The sequence below is a fragment of the Mobula hypostoma genome, chromosome 18 (assembly GCF_963921235.1).
Source record: "Mobula hypostoma chromosome 18, sMobHyp1.1, whole genome shotgun sequence".
Lineage (NCBI taxonomy): Eukaryota > Metazoa > Chordata > Chondrichthyes > Myliobatiformes > Myliobatidae > Mobula > Mobula hypostoma.
In genome coordinates, this window is record NC_086114.1 from 20,448,391 (window position 1) to 20,466,764 (window position 18,374).

The following is an 18,374-nucleotide window of genomic DNA, read 5'->3' on the forward strand; positions in this document are numbered from 1 at the left end:
TCAACTTCTGCTTTAATTATACCCAATACCCTTGGCCACCACAGTCATTTTTGGCAATGAATACAACAGATTCACTACCTAATGAAATTCTTCCTCATCTCTATTCTAAAGGGACATCCTCCTATTCTGAGGATCTCCCTCCACACCTAGACTCTTATCACTATGGGGAAACATCCTCTCCACACCATTCAATGTAAACTTTGCAATATTCAGTAGATTTCAATGAGATCCCCCCCTCATTCTTTCAAACAGCAGCGAGCACGGGCCCAGAGTCATCAATCCCTCCTCATTCCCAGGATCATTCGCATGAACCTCTTTGAGAATGTTGGTTCATCATGGGACACTGGATTTGTTGTACACTTGAGAACAATGAGGAATCTCGCAGTAGCACCTTCTCTATTCCTTCACAATGCAAGACATAGTGAAAGGAGACATGGCCAGAGTTGTGTGGTGCTGAGTTTGACAAATATGCAAAACAAATAAGTCTGCAGTGCAAAAATGCATATAAAATGCCACCGCTGCATTCCTGGACTCTCATGTCTCTGGAATCACTTAGAAAGTTGACTTTCAGGATTATTTCAGCCTCGGATCATTGTGAGGGAAATAACTTCATCGCTTTTTGGGATGACCTCTCTTCCTTATTTGTATCTTTAATATTCCTCCTTCCCCACCAGTATGAGATGTAGCAGTGGTGAAGGGAAAGTAGAGATCTCCATGGCAACCAAATGAAAGAGAATCTTCAGGGCCACGTAACAAACCCCAGGATCATAACATTGAATAGTTTCCAACTCATTGTTGTTTGGGTTACAGTCACTGAAGGGTTAATTCACTGGTGATATTTTGAAGCTCTTTGGGAAATATTTGTCCTGGTGATGTAAGAGAAATGGAGAAATATCAGCTATTAGTGGAATGTTTGGGAAAGTGAAGCCAGCACATTCTGTCTTAGAATTTTAAGAAATTTTTCTCCCCCCTCCCACCTCTCCAACAAAGAATATAGCTCTTTCGATCTCACTGTGACCTTGCCACAATCAAAAGGAAATGGCCTGCTCAGACCTGCCCGATGAAGTGGTATTTGAAAGGAAATGACAAAGGCTAAGATGAAGTAAAACAGACTGGCCTTGTGTCCCGCTTCCTGCCTGCAACGCCCGAGTTTCCTCTCTGCCTTCCCTCAGAGCCCGACTTGTGCAGTCAATCCCTCAGCAGCAGGAACTTTCTACAAGGCTGCCTGGTCTTATTTTGTAGTAGGCCATTTTACACTAGATAAGGCCATCCTCCTCAGCACACTGACATGCAGCTGCAACAGACAATTAGGAAGGCAAATAGTTTTCGGGCTGTACATTGGATTTACGTACAAGATTGGGATGGCACAGTAGTGTTGTAGTTAGCATAATACTTTATAGTGCCAGTGACCTGGGTTCATTTCCCACCACTGTCAGTAAGGAGTTTTCTCATTTTCTTTGTGACTGCGTGGGTTTCCTCCGGGTGCTTCAGTTTCTTCCCACGTTCCAAGGACATACGGATTAGCAGGTTAATTGGTTACTCGGGTACAATCGGGCAGTGCAACTTGTTGGACTGGAAGGGCCTGTTACTGTAATGTATCAATAAGTCAATCAATCAAAGAGTAATGGCTACACTGTGTGCAATGGAGCACTGAGTGCAATTGGCACCTGATTATCTCCCAGAGAGATGCTTATAAGATTCTTAGGGGCATAGACAGCCTGTACCTTCCTTTCCCCAGAGCTGAAATGTCTAATACTAAAGGGTATACATTTAAGGTGAGAGGGGGTACGTTCAAAGGAGATATGCTGGGAAATTTTTTTACACAAGGAGTGGTGGGTTACTGGAATGCCCTGCCAGGGGTGGTAGTAGTGGCAAATATGACATAGCCATTTAATAGTCTCTTAGACAGGCGTATGAGTATGCAGAGAATGGTGGGATATGCACCTTGTGTAGGTGAAGGGATTAATTTGCTGAGGAGCTTAATCACTAGTTTAATTAGTTTGACACTGCATCGTGGGCTGAAGGGCTTATTCCTGTGCTATGCTGTTCTATGTTCTGTGTTCAGTTCTGGTCGCCCCCCATTACAGAAGGGATGTGGAGGCTTTGGAGAGGATGCAGAAGAGGTTCACCAGGATGCTGCCTGGATTACAGGGTATGATTGGAAAGACTGGACAAACCTGGGTTGTTTTCTCTGGAGCGTCAAAGGATGAGGGAAGACCTGATAGAAATTTATAAAATTTTGGGAGATGTAATATGGTAGGGGTTAGAATCTTTTTTCCAGGGAAGAGATGTCAAATATTATAGGGCAGACTTTTAAGTTAAGAAAGGGAAAGGTTAAAGGGGCTGTATGGGGCAGGTTTTGTTTTTAACCCAATGGGTGATGGGTACATGGAAGGGACTGCCAGGGGAGGAAATAAAGATGTTACTTTTAGGGGCTTTTAGATAGACATGTGAACATGTAGGAATTAGGGGCTGTGGACTATCAGTAGGCAGAATAGATTTAGTTTAATTAGGCATCATTCTGGCACAGATATTGTGTGCCAAAGGGCCTGTTCCTGTGATGTATATCTCTATATTTTACTGTAAAGATGTTGTACCTCAGTGAGAATATCCTAAGTATTGTGTACGGTTTTGGTCTCTGACCTAATAAAGGATGTCTTGGCCTTGGGGAAACTTCGATATGGGTTCACAAGGTTTGTTCCTGGGATGGCAGGTCTGATCCAGAGGAGAAATTGTATAGGCTAGAAGACATCTGCTCTTTAGAGTTTAGAAAATTAAAGGATTATGCTATTGAAACTTACAAGAAAATTCTTAGAGCTTAAAAAGTATGAAAAGATGTTCTCCCTAGAACTTCGTGTCACCTTCTCAAAAATAAGCAGAATTTGTATATTGTTCTTACAATGGGCAAAATGCACTTAGTTAAAGACCACAGTCCATGATGCATACACATGTATGTCACTTTATTTTCCCTTGTATATGGAGCAGGTGGGCAGCTTGAGTTCTACATAGACCACAACAGTTCAGGTATCAATTCCATATAGCTTAGGCAGTGTTAAACATTTACACATCATGGTAGCGTAGCAGTTAGCGTCAGGCTGACAGGTTTGCAAGCGTTCTGAAGGAAGCCTTGAGGAAACAAACCTTAGGGCAGCATGGCTGCATAGAGATTAGTCGAACACTATTACAACGCCAGTGACCTGGGTTCAAGTCCGCCGCCATCGCTAAGGAGTTTGTACATTCCCCCTGTGACCACATGGATTTCCTCCGGGTATTCTGGTTTCCTCCCACATTCCAAAAGTGTTAGTAGGTTAATTGGTCACAAGGGTATAACTGGGTGTCATGGTCTCATTGGGCCAGAAGGGCCTGTTAGTGTGCTGTGTCTCTAAACAAATAAAAATAAACATGGATGTGTAAACCTTCCTCATATTGTACTGCTTCCATCTGACAGAGTCTCCCTTTGGCTCTCCTATTAGGAAAATTCCACTGTGAAGAAAAGCATTAGCCAGATGACCCAAAGTCTGATCCGCAACCTCTCGATCCACAGCCAGTACCAGGAAGCGCGGGAAATAATCAAGCCGTCGGTCACGGATAAGCTGCCCATTCTGAAAGCCAAGACTCCGTCCAGCCAGAAGGACATACTGAGCGTGTGCAATGATCCCTGCGTCTTAGCACAGCAACTAACCCATATCGAGATGGTATGTGAACATTAGTAAATTTAAAGGAGTTGGAGGAACTGGACAATAAATTTCAAAGTCTTTGAAAAATAGACACAAGGAACACTGCATTAACTAATCACACTCTGCTACCGTTCAAGAACAGGATAGGGTGGGGAGGACGTAAGAAGTTGCACAAGAGCCCAAGTTCTAAGAATCATTAACAAAACAAAAACAGACCATTCTGCTCTGATCCAGTTCCCCTCATGGACCCCTGCCCCTAAGGAGTTTGTACGTTCTCCCCGTGACCGCATGGGTTTCCTCTGGGTGCTCTGGTTTCCTCTCACAGTCCAAAGTCGTACCGGTTGGTAGGTTAATCGGTCATTGTAAATTGTCCAGTGATTAAATCGGGGGTTGCGGGGTGGTGTGGCTTGAAGGACCGACATCTCGATAAATAAATATACAACTATCTCCTGTACCTGTAAACAAGTTGGTCACATTTCACATATAAACAACTTAGTCACTTTTCAGTAGGATTCAGAAACGAGCTGTAAGTGTGAATTCCACGTGTTAACTTAGCTGCTGCATGCAAAAAGTGTGAAGTGTTCTTTTTCATTTCAAACCTCCCTTTTAATTTTGGTTATGGACATTTTAAAACCTGCACCCTCTCCATACCATTTCAATGAAAGATTGAGGGCAGCAGAACTGGTTTACCTGTTCCTCGCCCTTAATAATGTAGAAGAGGGGTGAGTGAGATAAAGATCTTTTTATATACACCCACTGGTACACCTGTACACCTGCTCATTAATGTAAATGTTTGATCAGTCTATCATGTGGCAGCAATTCAATGCATAAAAGCATGCAGACATGGTCAAGAGGTTCTGGTGTTGTTCAGACCACACATCAGAATGAGGAAGAAATATGATGCAAGTGACTTGAACCGTGAACTGATTATTGGTGCCAGATGGGGTGGTTTGAGTATCTAAGAAGCTACTAATCTCTTGGGATTTTCATGCACAACAACCTCTAGAGTTTACAGAAAACGGTGCAAAAAACTCCAGTGAGTGGCAATTCTGTGAGTGAAATGCCTTGTTAATGAGAGAGGTCAGAGGAGAATTGCCAGACTGGTTCAAGCCTATAGGTTGCAACCATAACTCAAATAACCTCATGTTTCAACAGTGGTGTGCAGAAGAGCATCTCTGAATGCACAACACATTGAACTTTGAAGTAGATGGGATATAGAAACAGAAGACCACACCAAGTTCCACTCCTGTATCTAGTAAAATGAACACTGAGTGTATATTGCTATACATTTATTTTTGTAATCAGTAGAATATGTTTAATTGGGTTTTTATCCTTGATTTAGCCTCTAACCTAAAAGGAACTTTTGATGGCCCTGGGCCTGCACTTGCTGGAATTTAGAAGGATGTGGGGGAATCTCATTGAAACCTTTTTGAATGTTGAAAGACCTAGACACAGTAGATGTGGAAAAGATGCTTCCCATGGTGGGGAAGTCTAGGACAAGAGGGCACGACCTCGGGGTAGAGGGGCATCCATTAAAACAGAGATGCAGAGAAATTTCTTTAGCCAGATGGCAGTGTGTTTGTGGAATTTGTTTCCAGAGGCAACTGTGGAGGCCAGGTCAGTGGGTGGAGATTGATAGGCTCTTGATTAGCCATGGCATCGAAGCTTGCAGAGAGAAGGCCGGGGAGTGGTGTTGAGGAGGGGGAAAAAAGGATCAGCTATGATTGAATGGCGGAGCAGACTCGATGGGCCAAATGGCCTAATTCTGCTCCTGTGTTTTGTGGTCTTATGGTAAGATGCAACAATGGTAATTTTGAGAGGGAGATATTTGCTGTTATTAATGAAGCTGCAAGCTAATTGCTCACTCTTTGTTGCATATAGGACCGATTAATGCACATCACCCCGGAGGAGCTGGTGCATATATTCAACCACATGGATTCAATGGACAATCATAAGGTAAGAGAAAGAGCAAGAGTTTTACCAATTCGTTATTAGGAGTTTGGCTCACAGACCACAAAGATTTTCTCTTGTTGGTCAAAGACAGGCAATCCGGGCATAAAATTAAAACCTGACCACTCCAAAACTGAACCCAAGCTGAGCTCGACGGCTTGACGTTTTTCAGTATCTTACCAAACCCAGGCATCATAGTAAGAGCACCATCTCAAACATATCACTGACCTATTTGACAATGGAACAATACATACTGATCAAGAAGAGGAAATGTATATGGTCAGATGAAAAAAGGAAGTTCTGAAAATGCTCAGCAAGTCAGGGTGCATCAGGAGGAAGAGAAAGCGAGTTAGTCTTCGGAGCTAATAGACTTGCTTCTAGACCTCAAAAAATAAATCAGAGAGGCACCACCTTCTCAAATAGAAACACAGAAATACTGTATTGCACAGACCTCCAAAGTTTGGCACAGGGATTGGAGGAGGCCATTCAACATCGGAACCATACTACAAAGAAACTGTATGGGGGGTGGGGGGGCGCGATGAATCTAACTTCCGGCGAAGGGTCTTTGACCTGAAACATGAATTCCGTTTCTCTTCTCACAGATACAGTCTGACCTCTGAGCATTTCCAGCACTTTCAGATTTTATTTTAGATTTCCAACCTCTGCACTCTTTGATTGACATATGTGGTACTGAGTTGGTATAATACAACCCCAGATATTTGTAAAATGCTTTGTCACCTTACGCCAGTAAGTTAATAATGTTATACACTTCGCGGTCAGGTAGTGTTAATGATGTTTTGAAAGATGATGGTATATGACCATTAGACATAGGGGCAGAATTTGTCTCATCAAGTATGCTCCAGCATCCCATCATGCCTGATTTATTACCTCTTTCTCCTATTCTCCCCCCTTCCCCCCCCCCGTAACCCCTGACACCCTTTCTAATCAAGAGCCTATCAACCTCCTCTTTAAATGACTCAATGACCTGGTCTCCAAATTCTTTCGCCTTAATCACCACCCTCCAGCTAAAGAAATTTGTCCTTATCTCTGTTCTAAAAGGACTTCCTTCTATTCTTAGTCTGTGGCTTCTGGTCCTAGACTCTCCCACTAGCCTTCCAGTATTCAATTGGTTGCAGTGAGATTCTCTCCACCCCCTCCCATTCTTCTAAACTCCAGCAAGTGCAGGCCGAGCCATCAAATGATCCTCATACGTTAACCCTTTCATTCCCAAGATCATTCCCATGAACCCCACCTGAACCCTCTCCAATGCAGCATATCCTTTCTTAAGTATAAGGGGCCCAAAACTCCCAAGTGAAGTCTGAGCAATTCCTTATAAAACCTCGGCATTACATCCTTGCGGTTGCATTCTTGAAATGAGTGCACTTGCCTTCCTTACCACCGACTCAATCTGCAAGTTAACCTGTTATGTATTAAAATGCAGGTGAATCAGGGCCTAATAAAAGGGGCTGCACTACATAATTGGAGATGTCACTGCCTGAAGTTGCTGTGTCCACTTTTCCAATGGAGCCTGAATGATGGTGAAGTGAGCCACTGCTTTCAGACAGACACATCCAGCGGGCTCTAATACTGATGTGTCACAGCTGGTGGTCCAGCAGATTGAAGCAATTCTAAGCTCCAGTTGTTCTGGTCTGCCTGCAACGGGCCGTTTTGTTTGATAGATTGTTGCTGAATCTTTGTTGTGGCTCCCAGTCAGGAATGTGAGCGTCCTGGAGCCTCTGATACATCAGCAAACAGCTGTAACGAGCAGGCGGGGAACCTGAAACCTCTGAGCTGCCCGCGGGCATTAACGCCCTCCAGGGTTAGAAAATCATTAATCAAAACTCGGACTGGCGGACAGGCGCTCTGATGCTCAGTCTTTTATTCTGTTTCTTTTCAAGACCTGTCGCAGTGACATCAAAAAGACATACAGCTTGGAAGCCTGTGACAACTGGTTTAATCGGCTCAGTTCGCTGGTGGCCACCGAGATCTGCAGAGTGAGTTAACAGCGATGATTCTCGGTTCCCGACAAGCCAGTTAGTCACCCCAGCTGCCGCACTGCAATGCATGCCAGCAACGCTGGTGTTGCAATCGCCTGGCGTTGCTGCCTGGAGGTCGGAGGTGGGAAGAGAGTTCTCTAACAAGCAAACTACTGTGATGGTGGTACAGCTCCTCGCTCTCGGGGTCGCTACACCTGTTTCACAGGCCACAGTTCAAGTCTCCACTGAACATGAGGCACCGCGTGTGCCTTGGCATGAGCAGCACATTGCGCTGGTGTGTGGAGAATAATGGAGTGAAATTATAATCACAGTCCAGTTGTCTCCATAACAAGCAGTCTGCCTACCCTTTTTACAAAACTATGAAAATTTATTGTCACAAAAATACATACAATAATCAGGGGTTCACCACATGCGCGCACAGACACACACACACACACACACACACACACACACACACACACACACACACACCCCTCCTCCCATACTGGGTGACCATAGATCCATAGATCAGGAGCACAGGGCTGAAGTGCAGCCATAACTCTACCATCCCCCACACAGTCTCACAGACTATTTCTATCCACTCGCAGGTTGGAAAGAAGAAACAGCGAACGCGTGTGGTCGAATTTTTCATCGACGTGGCAAGAGAATGTTTCAACATTGGAAACTTCAATTCCCTAATGGCAATCATATGTGAGTTTGCTCTCCAAAATTCTCTTCTTTCCTCTTCAGCATTCCCCATTTTACTGCTTCCACTGCAGGTTGCCATGACTTCAATAGCTTGGGCCCAAGTCCTGTAGTTCCAACCTTTAACTTCCTTATCCATCCCTTTTCCACTAAATTGTTCCTTAGAACATATAACTAGGTTTTCAGTCGCTTGTCTGAGCAGTCAAAATGCCTGAGGAACTCAGCAGGTCAGGCAGCATCGATGGAGATGAATAAACAGTGGATGTTTTGGGCTGAGACCCTTCATCAGTCACTTGCCTGAATGCCCCTTGATGTGGCCTAGTATTTAATTTTGGCTGCTAACAGCCGTGTGAAGATGCTTGGTGTTTTTCAGTCCATTAATAGTACTATGTCTGTGTCAGTCATTGTAAAATCAGAAGGGGCCTCTTTCCCCTATTCACTCCGCTGACATACAGATGTTCATGCAGAACCCCATTTCCTCTGCTGACTCTTCTCTCCCTTCTCCCCTTTGTAGCCGGCATGAACCTCAGCCCTGTGGCCCGACTGAAGAAAACTTGGTCGAAGGTCAAAAAGGCGAAATTTGAAGTCTTGGAAGTAAGTGCAGGTCAGGTGGAGGTGGGAAGAGTGGGGGGTGTGGACAGCACCTTTGTGTAACATGGCGGGGGCTGTTCCCTCAGGTGCTACGTGCCATTTGCAGTCGGAACTTGTGCTGTGAGCTTGCACTGTTGTAAATGGGAGGGCACCAAGTCTGAGCTGGTACTACTTTCTTGGGTGACTGGGAGCATCAGCTCCATTGCCACCTGACTGGCATGTCCTTCAGTCCTCCAGACTGAAGTTTGACCAGGCATCCCTCAGTCTCCATCATTGGGAGACCCAGATGTTGAGGGAAGATGTCTCTCCATAATGGGAGATAGAGAAATAACTCCAAGGGGAGTGGGGTGCGGAGGGCAGAATGTATCTACAACCTTGAAGGGTAGGGGTTTGTAGGACGGGGTAGTTGATAATGAGGCCAATACCAGTGGGCTAATTCCTTTCTGCTTCACCGTAGGGCAGCATTTAACATGTGAGTGGTACTCTTACAGCTCCCAGGTTAAGTTTAATTCCCACCACTGCCTATAAGGAGTTTGTACGTTCTCCCTGTGACTACATGGCTTTCATCTGGCTGCTCCGGTTTCCTCCCACATTCCAATGACTCTTGGTTCGGGATATTGAGTTGTGCGCATGCTACGTTGCTGCCAGAGACATGGCGGCACTTGCGCACTGCCCCCTGCACAGTCCTCGGACTGTGTTGGTTGTTGATGGAAACAAAGCAGTCCACTGTATGTTGCAGATTAGGCTGCCCAGTGAACACCATCCTGTGGCTAAGCTGAGATGGTGCTTGGGTTGAGGTCTACAGTCCTGCAAGGAAGTAATGGAAAAAAAACCCACCCAAACTGTTGCACACATGGTCTGCACTCTTCATCTGACCTGTGTCCCCTTCACTGTGGATATCCATTTCCAAACGTAGATAGTTCTGTCTTGCACGGCCACGTTTGCGCCATAGACAGGGTGTTCACCACTCCACCAGCTGTGTTTACCCGGCACTGGACTGAAACCATTTTAATGCGCTCATATTGCATCAACATCCTGTAATTAATCGCGGCAGCGGCCTGCATTAAGTGGGTCAGTGTCTCCTGTAAATCAGCACAAGCATAAGCTGTCATTCCCACAGCATTGATTTATGACTTGAGGTGCTAATGTTCAACCTCCCAACGAATCTTCGTTCCCCATTGCTCGACCATTGTGTTATGCTGTGCCTTTCATAGAATAGTTCAGCACAGGAAGGAGCCAGTTGGCCCGTTCTGGCTCTTTGATACACCTTTCTAATCAATCCTTGCTTGCGTTCTCCTTAAAGCCCTTGCGATTTTAACCACTCACATACTTCATTTATTTACTTATTGAGATACAGTGTGGAATAAGCCCTCCCGGCCCTCCGATCTGCACTGCCCAGCAATCCCCCCGATTTCATCTGAGCCTAATCACGGAACAATTTACAATGACCAATTAACCTGCTAACCGTTACGTCTTTGAACTGTGGGAGGAAACAGCATCTGTGGGAGAAAACCCACACATTCCAAAGGGGGGATGTGCAGACCCCTTAAAGATGATGTTGGAATTGAACTCTGAACTCCGACACCCTGAACCATAATAGTGTAACACTAAGCGCTACCATGGCACGGATTGCCTTCTGGACTTGGAGTGTACTGCCTTCACTCCTCTGGAAGCTGACTGTGCCATCTTTGATCGGGGGACACAGAGACCCAAATAGGTGTAACTCCATCAATGCCCAGGATATGAGTGTGACATAGAATCTGACAGAATCCAGTCATGTTTCCCAAATTAGGGCTTGGTTTGAAATTGAAGTTTCGTACCTGGGGTAAAAGTCGGATGCAGTTGTATAATCACACACAGGAACGTGGATATGTACATATGTAAACAGATGCACATCAATGTACACACACACTCATTTATTTTCTATTCTGTGCTCTGTTGAACAGAATCACATGGATCCTTCCAGCAATTTCTCTCACTACAGAACAGCTCTTCAGGGGGCTGTGCAGCGATCCCAGACAGCCCACAGTAACCGTGAGAAGGTAAGTGGTGCAAAGTAACACAAAAATAATCCATGCAGAAAAGACTCATCCTGTCATCCCTTCCCCAATCCTGCAGCCACCCCAGAGTTACACTGAATGGCTAAGTCAGAAATAGGCCAATCGTTTCCTGCCCTTTCTACCTACCTCATTTTGCCCTATTTGTGAAATCACTTCCTTGGTATGTGCGTATCAACCTTCCATTTAATTGGGCCTCAATTACTCGCTTTTCTCCGGGTGCAGAACATTCTGAGTATTTAATGGCAGAAGTGGCTAATACTAGAGACATAACTTTATGATTGATGGAAAATATGATTGTGGGGCCATCAGAGGTATATTTTATTGCAGAGTGGTGGGTGCATGGAACATGCAGCCAGGGATGGAGCTAGAGGCGGATACATTATGAAGAATTAAGGAACTCTTCGATAGGTACAGAGAATCAGTGGCCACTTTATTAGGTACATCTGTGCAGCTGCTCATTAATGCAAATATTTAATCATGTTGCAGCACCTCGATGCATAAAAGCATGCAGACATGGTCAAGTGGTTCAGTTGTTGTTTAGCCCAAACATCAGAAAGGGGAAGAAATGTGCTCTTAGTGGACTGTGGAATAATTGTTGGCGCCAGACGGGGTGGTTTGAATATCTCAAGAAACAGGAGATCTTCTGGGCTGTTCAAACCCTGCAGTCTCTGGAGTTTACAGAGAATGGTACGAAGAGTGAAAATAACATCTAGTGAGTGGCAGTTCTGTGGGCAAAAACACTCTTAATAAGAGAGGTCAGAGGAGAATGACTAGTCTGGTTCAAGCTGACAGGAAGACGACAGTAACTCAAAAAACCACAGTTACAAAAGTGGTGTGCAGATGAGTATCTCTGAATGCACAACATGTCGAACCTTGAAACAGATGGGATACAGCAGCAGAGGACCACAACGGGTTCCACTCCTATGGCCACTTTATTAGGTACACTGTCGTATCTACCAATGTGGCCAATGAATGTATATTCGTGTTCAATGTTCTTATGGATTTATTAATGAAAAATTATTTAGTGGAAACGCTTTTCTATTAGTTATCTTCATCAAACCCTTTCTTACATTAAGGAACACTGCAGGAAGCAGCACATCACCAAGCAATCCAGGTCAGTTATCAATGGACAATAACTGCTCCCCTTGCCAATGATGCTTAATGGTCATCTCTGACCAGCAGTATCCCACCAGTGAATAAATGCTGGAAGAACTTGGCCAAGTTCGCCTTCCAAGTCTGTCACAGAAGGGAAGCACAACACAGCCTGTTCAACCTCTCCTGATAATGAAGAAGAGCCAGAATTCATACCAGTCAGGCTGGATTTTTATCCCCCAGACAAATCTCCATCCACATTCACATTCCTGTTGGATTTTTCTTTGCATAAAAATAGAAGCACTATTTGCATTCACAATGGTGGCTGCATGAACTTCGCACCAATTTCTTGTCTGGCAAGTTCACTTTAATAATTGAGACATAAGAAGGCGCTGTGTGAAAGTGAGATAAGATAGAATAAAATATCATGATTCGCCTCTTTAAATTTCATTTAATTAAAAAAAAGCTATTTCTGATTCAGCCACTTGAGGGAATAAATTGTTAAATGAGTTATTTTTTTTTCTTCTTTAGGTTGTCATTCCAGTTTTTAATCTCTTCATCAAAGACATCTACTTTCTGAACAAGATTCACGCCAACAGACTGCCCAACGGGCAAATTAACTTCAAGGTAAGGAACAATGCCAACATCACATGTAAATTGGCTGAAATCAGTCAGACTTTTCATGATTCTAAACATTCTGAGAAAAAGTAGTCGATGCTTATTGTTTCTTCTTGATGCAGAAATTCTGGGAAATTGCCAAACAGATCAGTGAGTTTATGATGTGGAAACAGGTGGAATGTCCCTTTGAGAAGGACAAGAAGATCAAAAACTATCTTCTGACAGCTCCTGTCTACACAGAAGAAGGTAAGTATTTCACAAGTCTGAGAGATGGCATTGACTAACATTAGTCTTAAAGGGACAGGAGGCAGAGTTCAAGTAAAAACTTCCCTTTTGGCCTTCCATGGATGGAGATCTACGTTACCAATATAGAATGGTCATGTGTCCTTTCAAGATAGAAGTATTGCTCCTTTTTAAAATAGAAACACTAACACAACAGAAGTCCCTCGTTGCTTATTAATGAATAAAGTTAATGCAGCATAAGAGCTCTCCTCCTCCGAAACATCTAAATCGGGTTCAAAAGGAGGTTCCATGCGAGGATTGGCTCAATCACAACTCATTTTAACTGGAGCTCATCGAATACGAAGGTTAAAGGAGTTGGACTCAAAAGTACTTGATACTGTTGGATTCAATTGTAATGTTCTTTTGGGAATTGGGCAAACATTGGAATGGAAAGCATTTTCAGGGTGATATGGATTCTTGTAAAGAGGCATTACATTCTTAATGGACAGCCAACAATTTGGACACTGTGCTAGGACTTAAATGTCTCTTGTAAAATAAATGGAAGATTACGAGAAGGTAAATCTCTGCACCCTCTGTAAAGCTTCCAAACCCTTCCTATAATGAGACAACCAGAACGGAACACAATATTCCAAGGGTGGTTTAACCCTAATTTTATAGAGCTGGAACATAGCCTAATGGCACTTTAACTCTATCCCCCAACTAACGAAGACCAGCGCACACCGTACGCCTTCCTAACTACCCTATGAGCTTGCATGGCAACTTTGAGAGATCTACGGATTTCGGCTCCAAGATCTCTCTGTTCCTCCACACTGTTAAAAATCCTGCTGTCATTTTAATCACCTTAAAATTATGCTCTGTCGTATTAGCTGTTGCTGCTCTGGTAAAATGGTGCTGGCTCTTCACAACAATCCATATCACTCTGAAAATGTTTTTCATCCAATCCTCCATAGAATACTACAACTGAATCTATCTCCATCACTACCCAGACACTCAAAGAAAGATTTACTCCTGTTGTTATTGTTTACATTTCTAACTGATGTTCTCTCCTTCTTTCCCAGCACTTTACTTGGCTTCATTTGAGAGTGAGGGACCTGAGAACCACATGGAGAAGGACAGCTGGAAGTCACTCAGGTACTGAGACCTGTTCTTGAGGTGCTTCTTTAACCCTTTGTATACAGGTGCTGAAGAAGTTTGATTTGGGTTCAACCTGGGAACATAGCAAAAATCTTTCCCATTCATTGAGTTGGGCTTCTTGTCAAATTTGTTCTGAAGAACAGTGCAATTCTCTAATCAGAATTTTTACTGAAAGCAAAAGTTTGGAGCCAGTTCACTCCCTGGTGACCCCCAACAGAGTTGCATTAGAGCGGTGGCTCCCAACCTTTATTATCCATTGAGCCTTACCATTAACCAGGGGGCTCTGCGGACTCCAGGTTGGGAACCCCTGTGTTAGAGGGAGATGCTTTTTGCTGAGTGGAATAGTTAAACTGGAGTGAATGCCTCCTCTCCTTTTATGGATGTAGTCTTAGAGTTTCAAGGCTTCATGCTTCGCTTCCACAGGAATGTAATGTCAAAATCCCAAGCGATGCCTTTATCTTGTAAAGTGACCCCTTTATCTTGGTGGAGACAGTTCCTGAGGTTTTGCCCAAATACATCTAAAGGTCACTGCCTTTGCTTGTGCCAGACAGAGCCTGTGTCTGCTTGGATGTCGGCCTAGACATTTGGTATCTTGGAAGAGATTGAAGGGTTGTGTGCTTGGTATTGTTTGATCCTGATGTTTTTGCGATGTAAAGTTTCTTCAGAAGTCAAGAATGAGGCATAAAACTTGTTGCTTATGGTTGTTTTATTTACAAGAGAAAACAAGGAGAAACATAGAAAACCTACAGCACAATACAAGCCCTTCGGCCCACAAAGCTGTGCCAAACATGTCCTTACCTTAGAGATTACCTAGTGTTACCCATAGCCCTCTATTTTGCCAAGCTCCATGTACCTACCCAGGAGTCTCTTAAAAGAACTTAAAATTTCTGCCTCCACCAGCGCCACTGGCAGCCCATTCCACGCACTGTGCGTACAAAACTTAACACTGACATCTCCTCTGTACCTACTTCCAAGCACTTTAAAACTATGCCCTCTCGTGCTAGCCATGAAGAAAAAGTGTGGTGAGAGAAACAAAGGAAAGAGGAGATTAAAATGTAGTCATGGTCTTCTCATACCAGAATAGCAATAAACAGAAATTCTGTCGATAACAGTTAACCAATAAAATATCCCGATTCAAGTAATGTGACACCTGCCACTGAAACCAAGAGGTTTCCAGAAAATTGCAGAGGCAACTGCACCGTGATTCCTGGAAAATACAATGAACAAATAATGGGTAATTATCTAAAAGGGCAAGCAAGTTTATAAAAGTTAAGCTACAAAAAATATAACATTGCTACAGCTCATTCTAACAGTAGTAAATGAAAAGGCACCTTCCATTGACCATTGGGGTGAATAGTCACATCAGTTAGGGATACTTAAAATGCCATCAGCCACCCAATATGAAGCCAGTATGCATGCAGGTTTAACATCTCATCTAAAAGGAAGGATATCTTGACACTGCTACAGTCCCTCAGCACTGCTTGAGAAGTTTTTCCTTTCGTCACTGGAGTGAATGTTGAATCCACGTTCACGCACCTTAGTCAAGGCAGTACCCTGTACTCCTGCAGACACTAAGTCTTGTACGGGTGAACATTCTAACATGCCTTTTCTTCTCTCCCTCGGCAGGGCCACACTTTTGAACAGAGCATGAAGCAACCACTTTGTACACACCGGACTCTGCGAATCATTTGCACTGCATCAGACTTTAGCTCCATTTTGGAAGAGAAGAGACTTGGTTTGGTCACTTGCCTTTAAATTTGTAAATTTGATTTTGATTCAGATTCGGATCGTGACTGTACAGAGAGAAAGTGGCCGAATCTTGGGGCTTTGCTCCCACTGGCTGGGATATGTTTATTCAATGCCTTTTACAGCAGACATTGTGCTATGACTTAAAGTCACTTGTAAAATAAATGGAAGACTACAAGAAGGCAGAAGACTGACTTTTGCCATGGGGCAGGACCCTTTAATAAAGAGAAGCATCATGGGAGATCCCTGGCTGCTGTTTCTATGGATACTGGTAGAAATAGGACAATGGCAGCCTGTGAGAAATTCCTACTACGGTCAATTCATTCCTTGTTTTGTGACAATTTGCTGCTTCTGTTGGTGTGCGTGTGTATGTGTGCGTGTGTGCACGCGTGCGTGCATGTGTGTATGTGCACATGCGAGTGAGAGGATGAGAGATGAAGTGAGTTACGGGTATAAACAGAAGGGACTTTATTGCACCAGCCTAGAATCCTACTGACTTATGTAGGGGCGGGGGTAGAGGACAAAGTTTAAATGGACAAGATTATACAAGACAGAGAGGTGAACATCCAACACAGAGTATGTAATGATGTTTCTAAACTGCAGCTTGTGATGTACTGGATTGAAACAACGCCAGTACTGTGCCCATTGAGAATGTGCAGATTTAACATTGTGAATTATAACTCATGGTTTCATTGCTCTTATTGATTGAAGAGTATTTATTTTGTGCAGCGTCCATGTCTCACTTAGAATGAAGGACTCATTTTCTGCCCTACTGCACATGTTTTTCTGTATCACCTAAAGCGAGACAGTCCCAAGAACTGAGGAGTACCTTGAACCTGCTGTAGAGTCCATGATACTGCCTCTGCAACTCAACCTCATCTTACCACTGAGATTTGCCTCATTCGCAAAATCATCCTTCAATGAAACTTTATCACTTTGCAATTGTTTAACGTGCCTGACCTGCTGAGCACCTTCAGTATTTTCTGGTTCTTCTGTTAACATTGAAGTTTTGTTTAAATCAGACTCAACTCATAAAAGATTTAAATAGTTAAATACCACATCAGATCTCAACAAACACACCTAATTAATACTAGAACCATCCTCCCAGATGCTGCACAAGGGATCATGTCCAATTTGGAATATTGTGCGTGGAGGCTTATAAATGCATCGCCCATCTTTGGGGTTAGATGGAAAATTAATGATAAGGAACTTGATTGATGAGGGTTTGTCAACTATGGGGGGGGGGGTGCGGAGAAATAATCATTCCAGTTGGGGGAAAAGGTATGGGAAAGAGTTCCAAGGAGAATTTTAGTGTAGAAGTTGATAAACAGCTAGGAAATGATAGACAAGAGAAATGGAGTCTTTATCGGGGGTTTCCAACCTGGAGTCCATGGACCCCTTAGTTAATGGTTGGGGTCCCTGGCATAAAAAAGGTTGGGAATCCCTGTGCTAGATGGATTTTTAATAGGGAAATATTATTTCTGTAGCTGAGGGGCCTAAGTTATCTAAGTTCAGCCCACCAACTTAACTGTTCAGTTAAGCCTATTGGTACAAAATGAATGGCCAGAGAAACCTTGATAATTTAGATGTGTTAAACTAGTAGGAATGAACGTTTGATATTTGGCCTGGACACTGAGGGCCAATGACCTCATTTCTATGCTCTATGATTCTATAAATTCCTTATCGAATTGGTGAGACATGAACTAGTTTCAGCATCACACTATATCACTTTGCAGTGCCCAGGACTGGTGGTACCTTTCTTTCTTTACCATAGGTTAAGGGTTGATTCTTGGCAATATTCCTAGAAAGTGGTATTCAAACTGGGTCTAATCATAATCCCAAGTATTCAGTAATATAGAATCTGCTCTAACAAAAACCTGAGAATAAGGTTATAGTAATTCAGTGGATTGCATGGGCAAGCTGGGAGACACAGGGACTTCTAAATGTGATTTGTGATGATCTCACTGTCCCTTCCTGGAATTCCTCAGTAACAAAATCATAGATAGTGGGAGATCCAATAATTATAGAACTTCAGCAAAACCAGTCATTAGATGCGCTCGTTAAATGCAGCCTGGGATGAGAATGAAAAGAAAGCAATTAGGTAGCTTTGAAGTGCTTGGTGGTGAATCCAAATAAATGAGATCCTCTCATTGACTTGTGTACAGGAAATGCTGGAAGCCTTCAGCAGGTCAGGCAGCACCTGGAGAAAAAGAAGGTTGAAAGCCCCTCATCAAGATCTGCTTGAATAGTTGATGAAAGGTCATCTCCCTCTCTTTCCCTTTCTGAAGGAGTCTTCGTGTCTGCTGTTTGCCCAGAGATTTCAAGCCCAAGAGCTCGTGCTAACTCTACCATTTATAATCGCCTAGCCCTGCCCCTTATGCACACATTGATAAAGTTTCAGGAACGTATGGCTAATGTCATCATAAAAAGCCGTTCTTCTCCTATATCCTACCATGCCAACATCATACCACTGCCTTTGATGAACAGTACATTACAGTGAAAAGATCGTTAGACATGTGCCTATGTGGAATGAAGCTGTCCATAAATTGTATTGGATTTAGTTACATGTACAATACCAGAAA

The 18,374-nt window shown here is 43.5% G+C and overlaps 1 protein-coding gene across 5 annotated transcripts in view; it reads left to right on the forward strand.

Annotated features, from left to right (window-relative positions):
* The window catches only part of LOC134358371 (ras-GEF domain-containing family member 1A-like), a 330,060-nt gene extending 314,025 nt beyond the window's left edge, over nt 1–16,035 (forward strand). For all 5 annotated transcript variants that reach the window (XM_063070525.1, XM_063070529.1, XM_063070524.1 and 2 more), the window contains 10 exons: nt 3,474–3,695; nt 5,559–5,633; nt 7,526–7,621; nt 8,212–8,314; nt 8,823–8,902; nt 10,846–10,941; nt 12,583–12,678; nt 12,792–12,915; nt 13,971–14,043; nt 15,673–16,035. In XM_063070525.1, the coding sequence (XP_062926595.1) occupies nt 3,474–3,695; nt 5,559–5,633; nt 7,526–7,621; nt 8,212–8,314; nt 8,823–8,902; nt 10,846–10,941; nt 12,583–12,678; nt 12,792–12,915; nt 13,971–14,043; nt 15,673–15,697 (990 nt within the window). In that variant the 3' untranslated portion in view covers nt 15,698–16,035. The remainder of the gene's footprint in view (nt 1–3,473; nt 3,696–5,558; nt 5,634–7,525; nt 7,622–8,211; nt 8,315–8,822; nt 8,903–10,845; nt 10,942–12,582; nt 12,679–12,791; nt 12,916–13,970; nt 14,044–15,672) is intronic.
* Nucleotides 16,036–18,374: the final 2,339 nt, after the last annotated feature.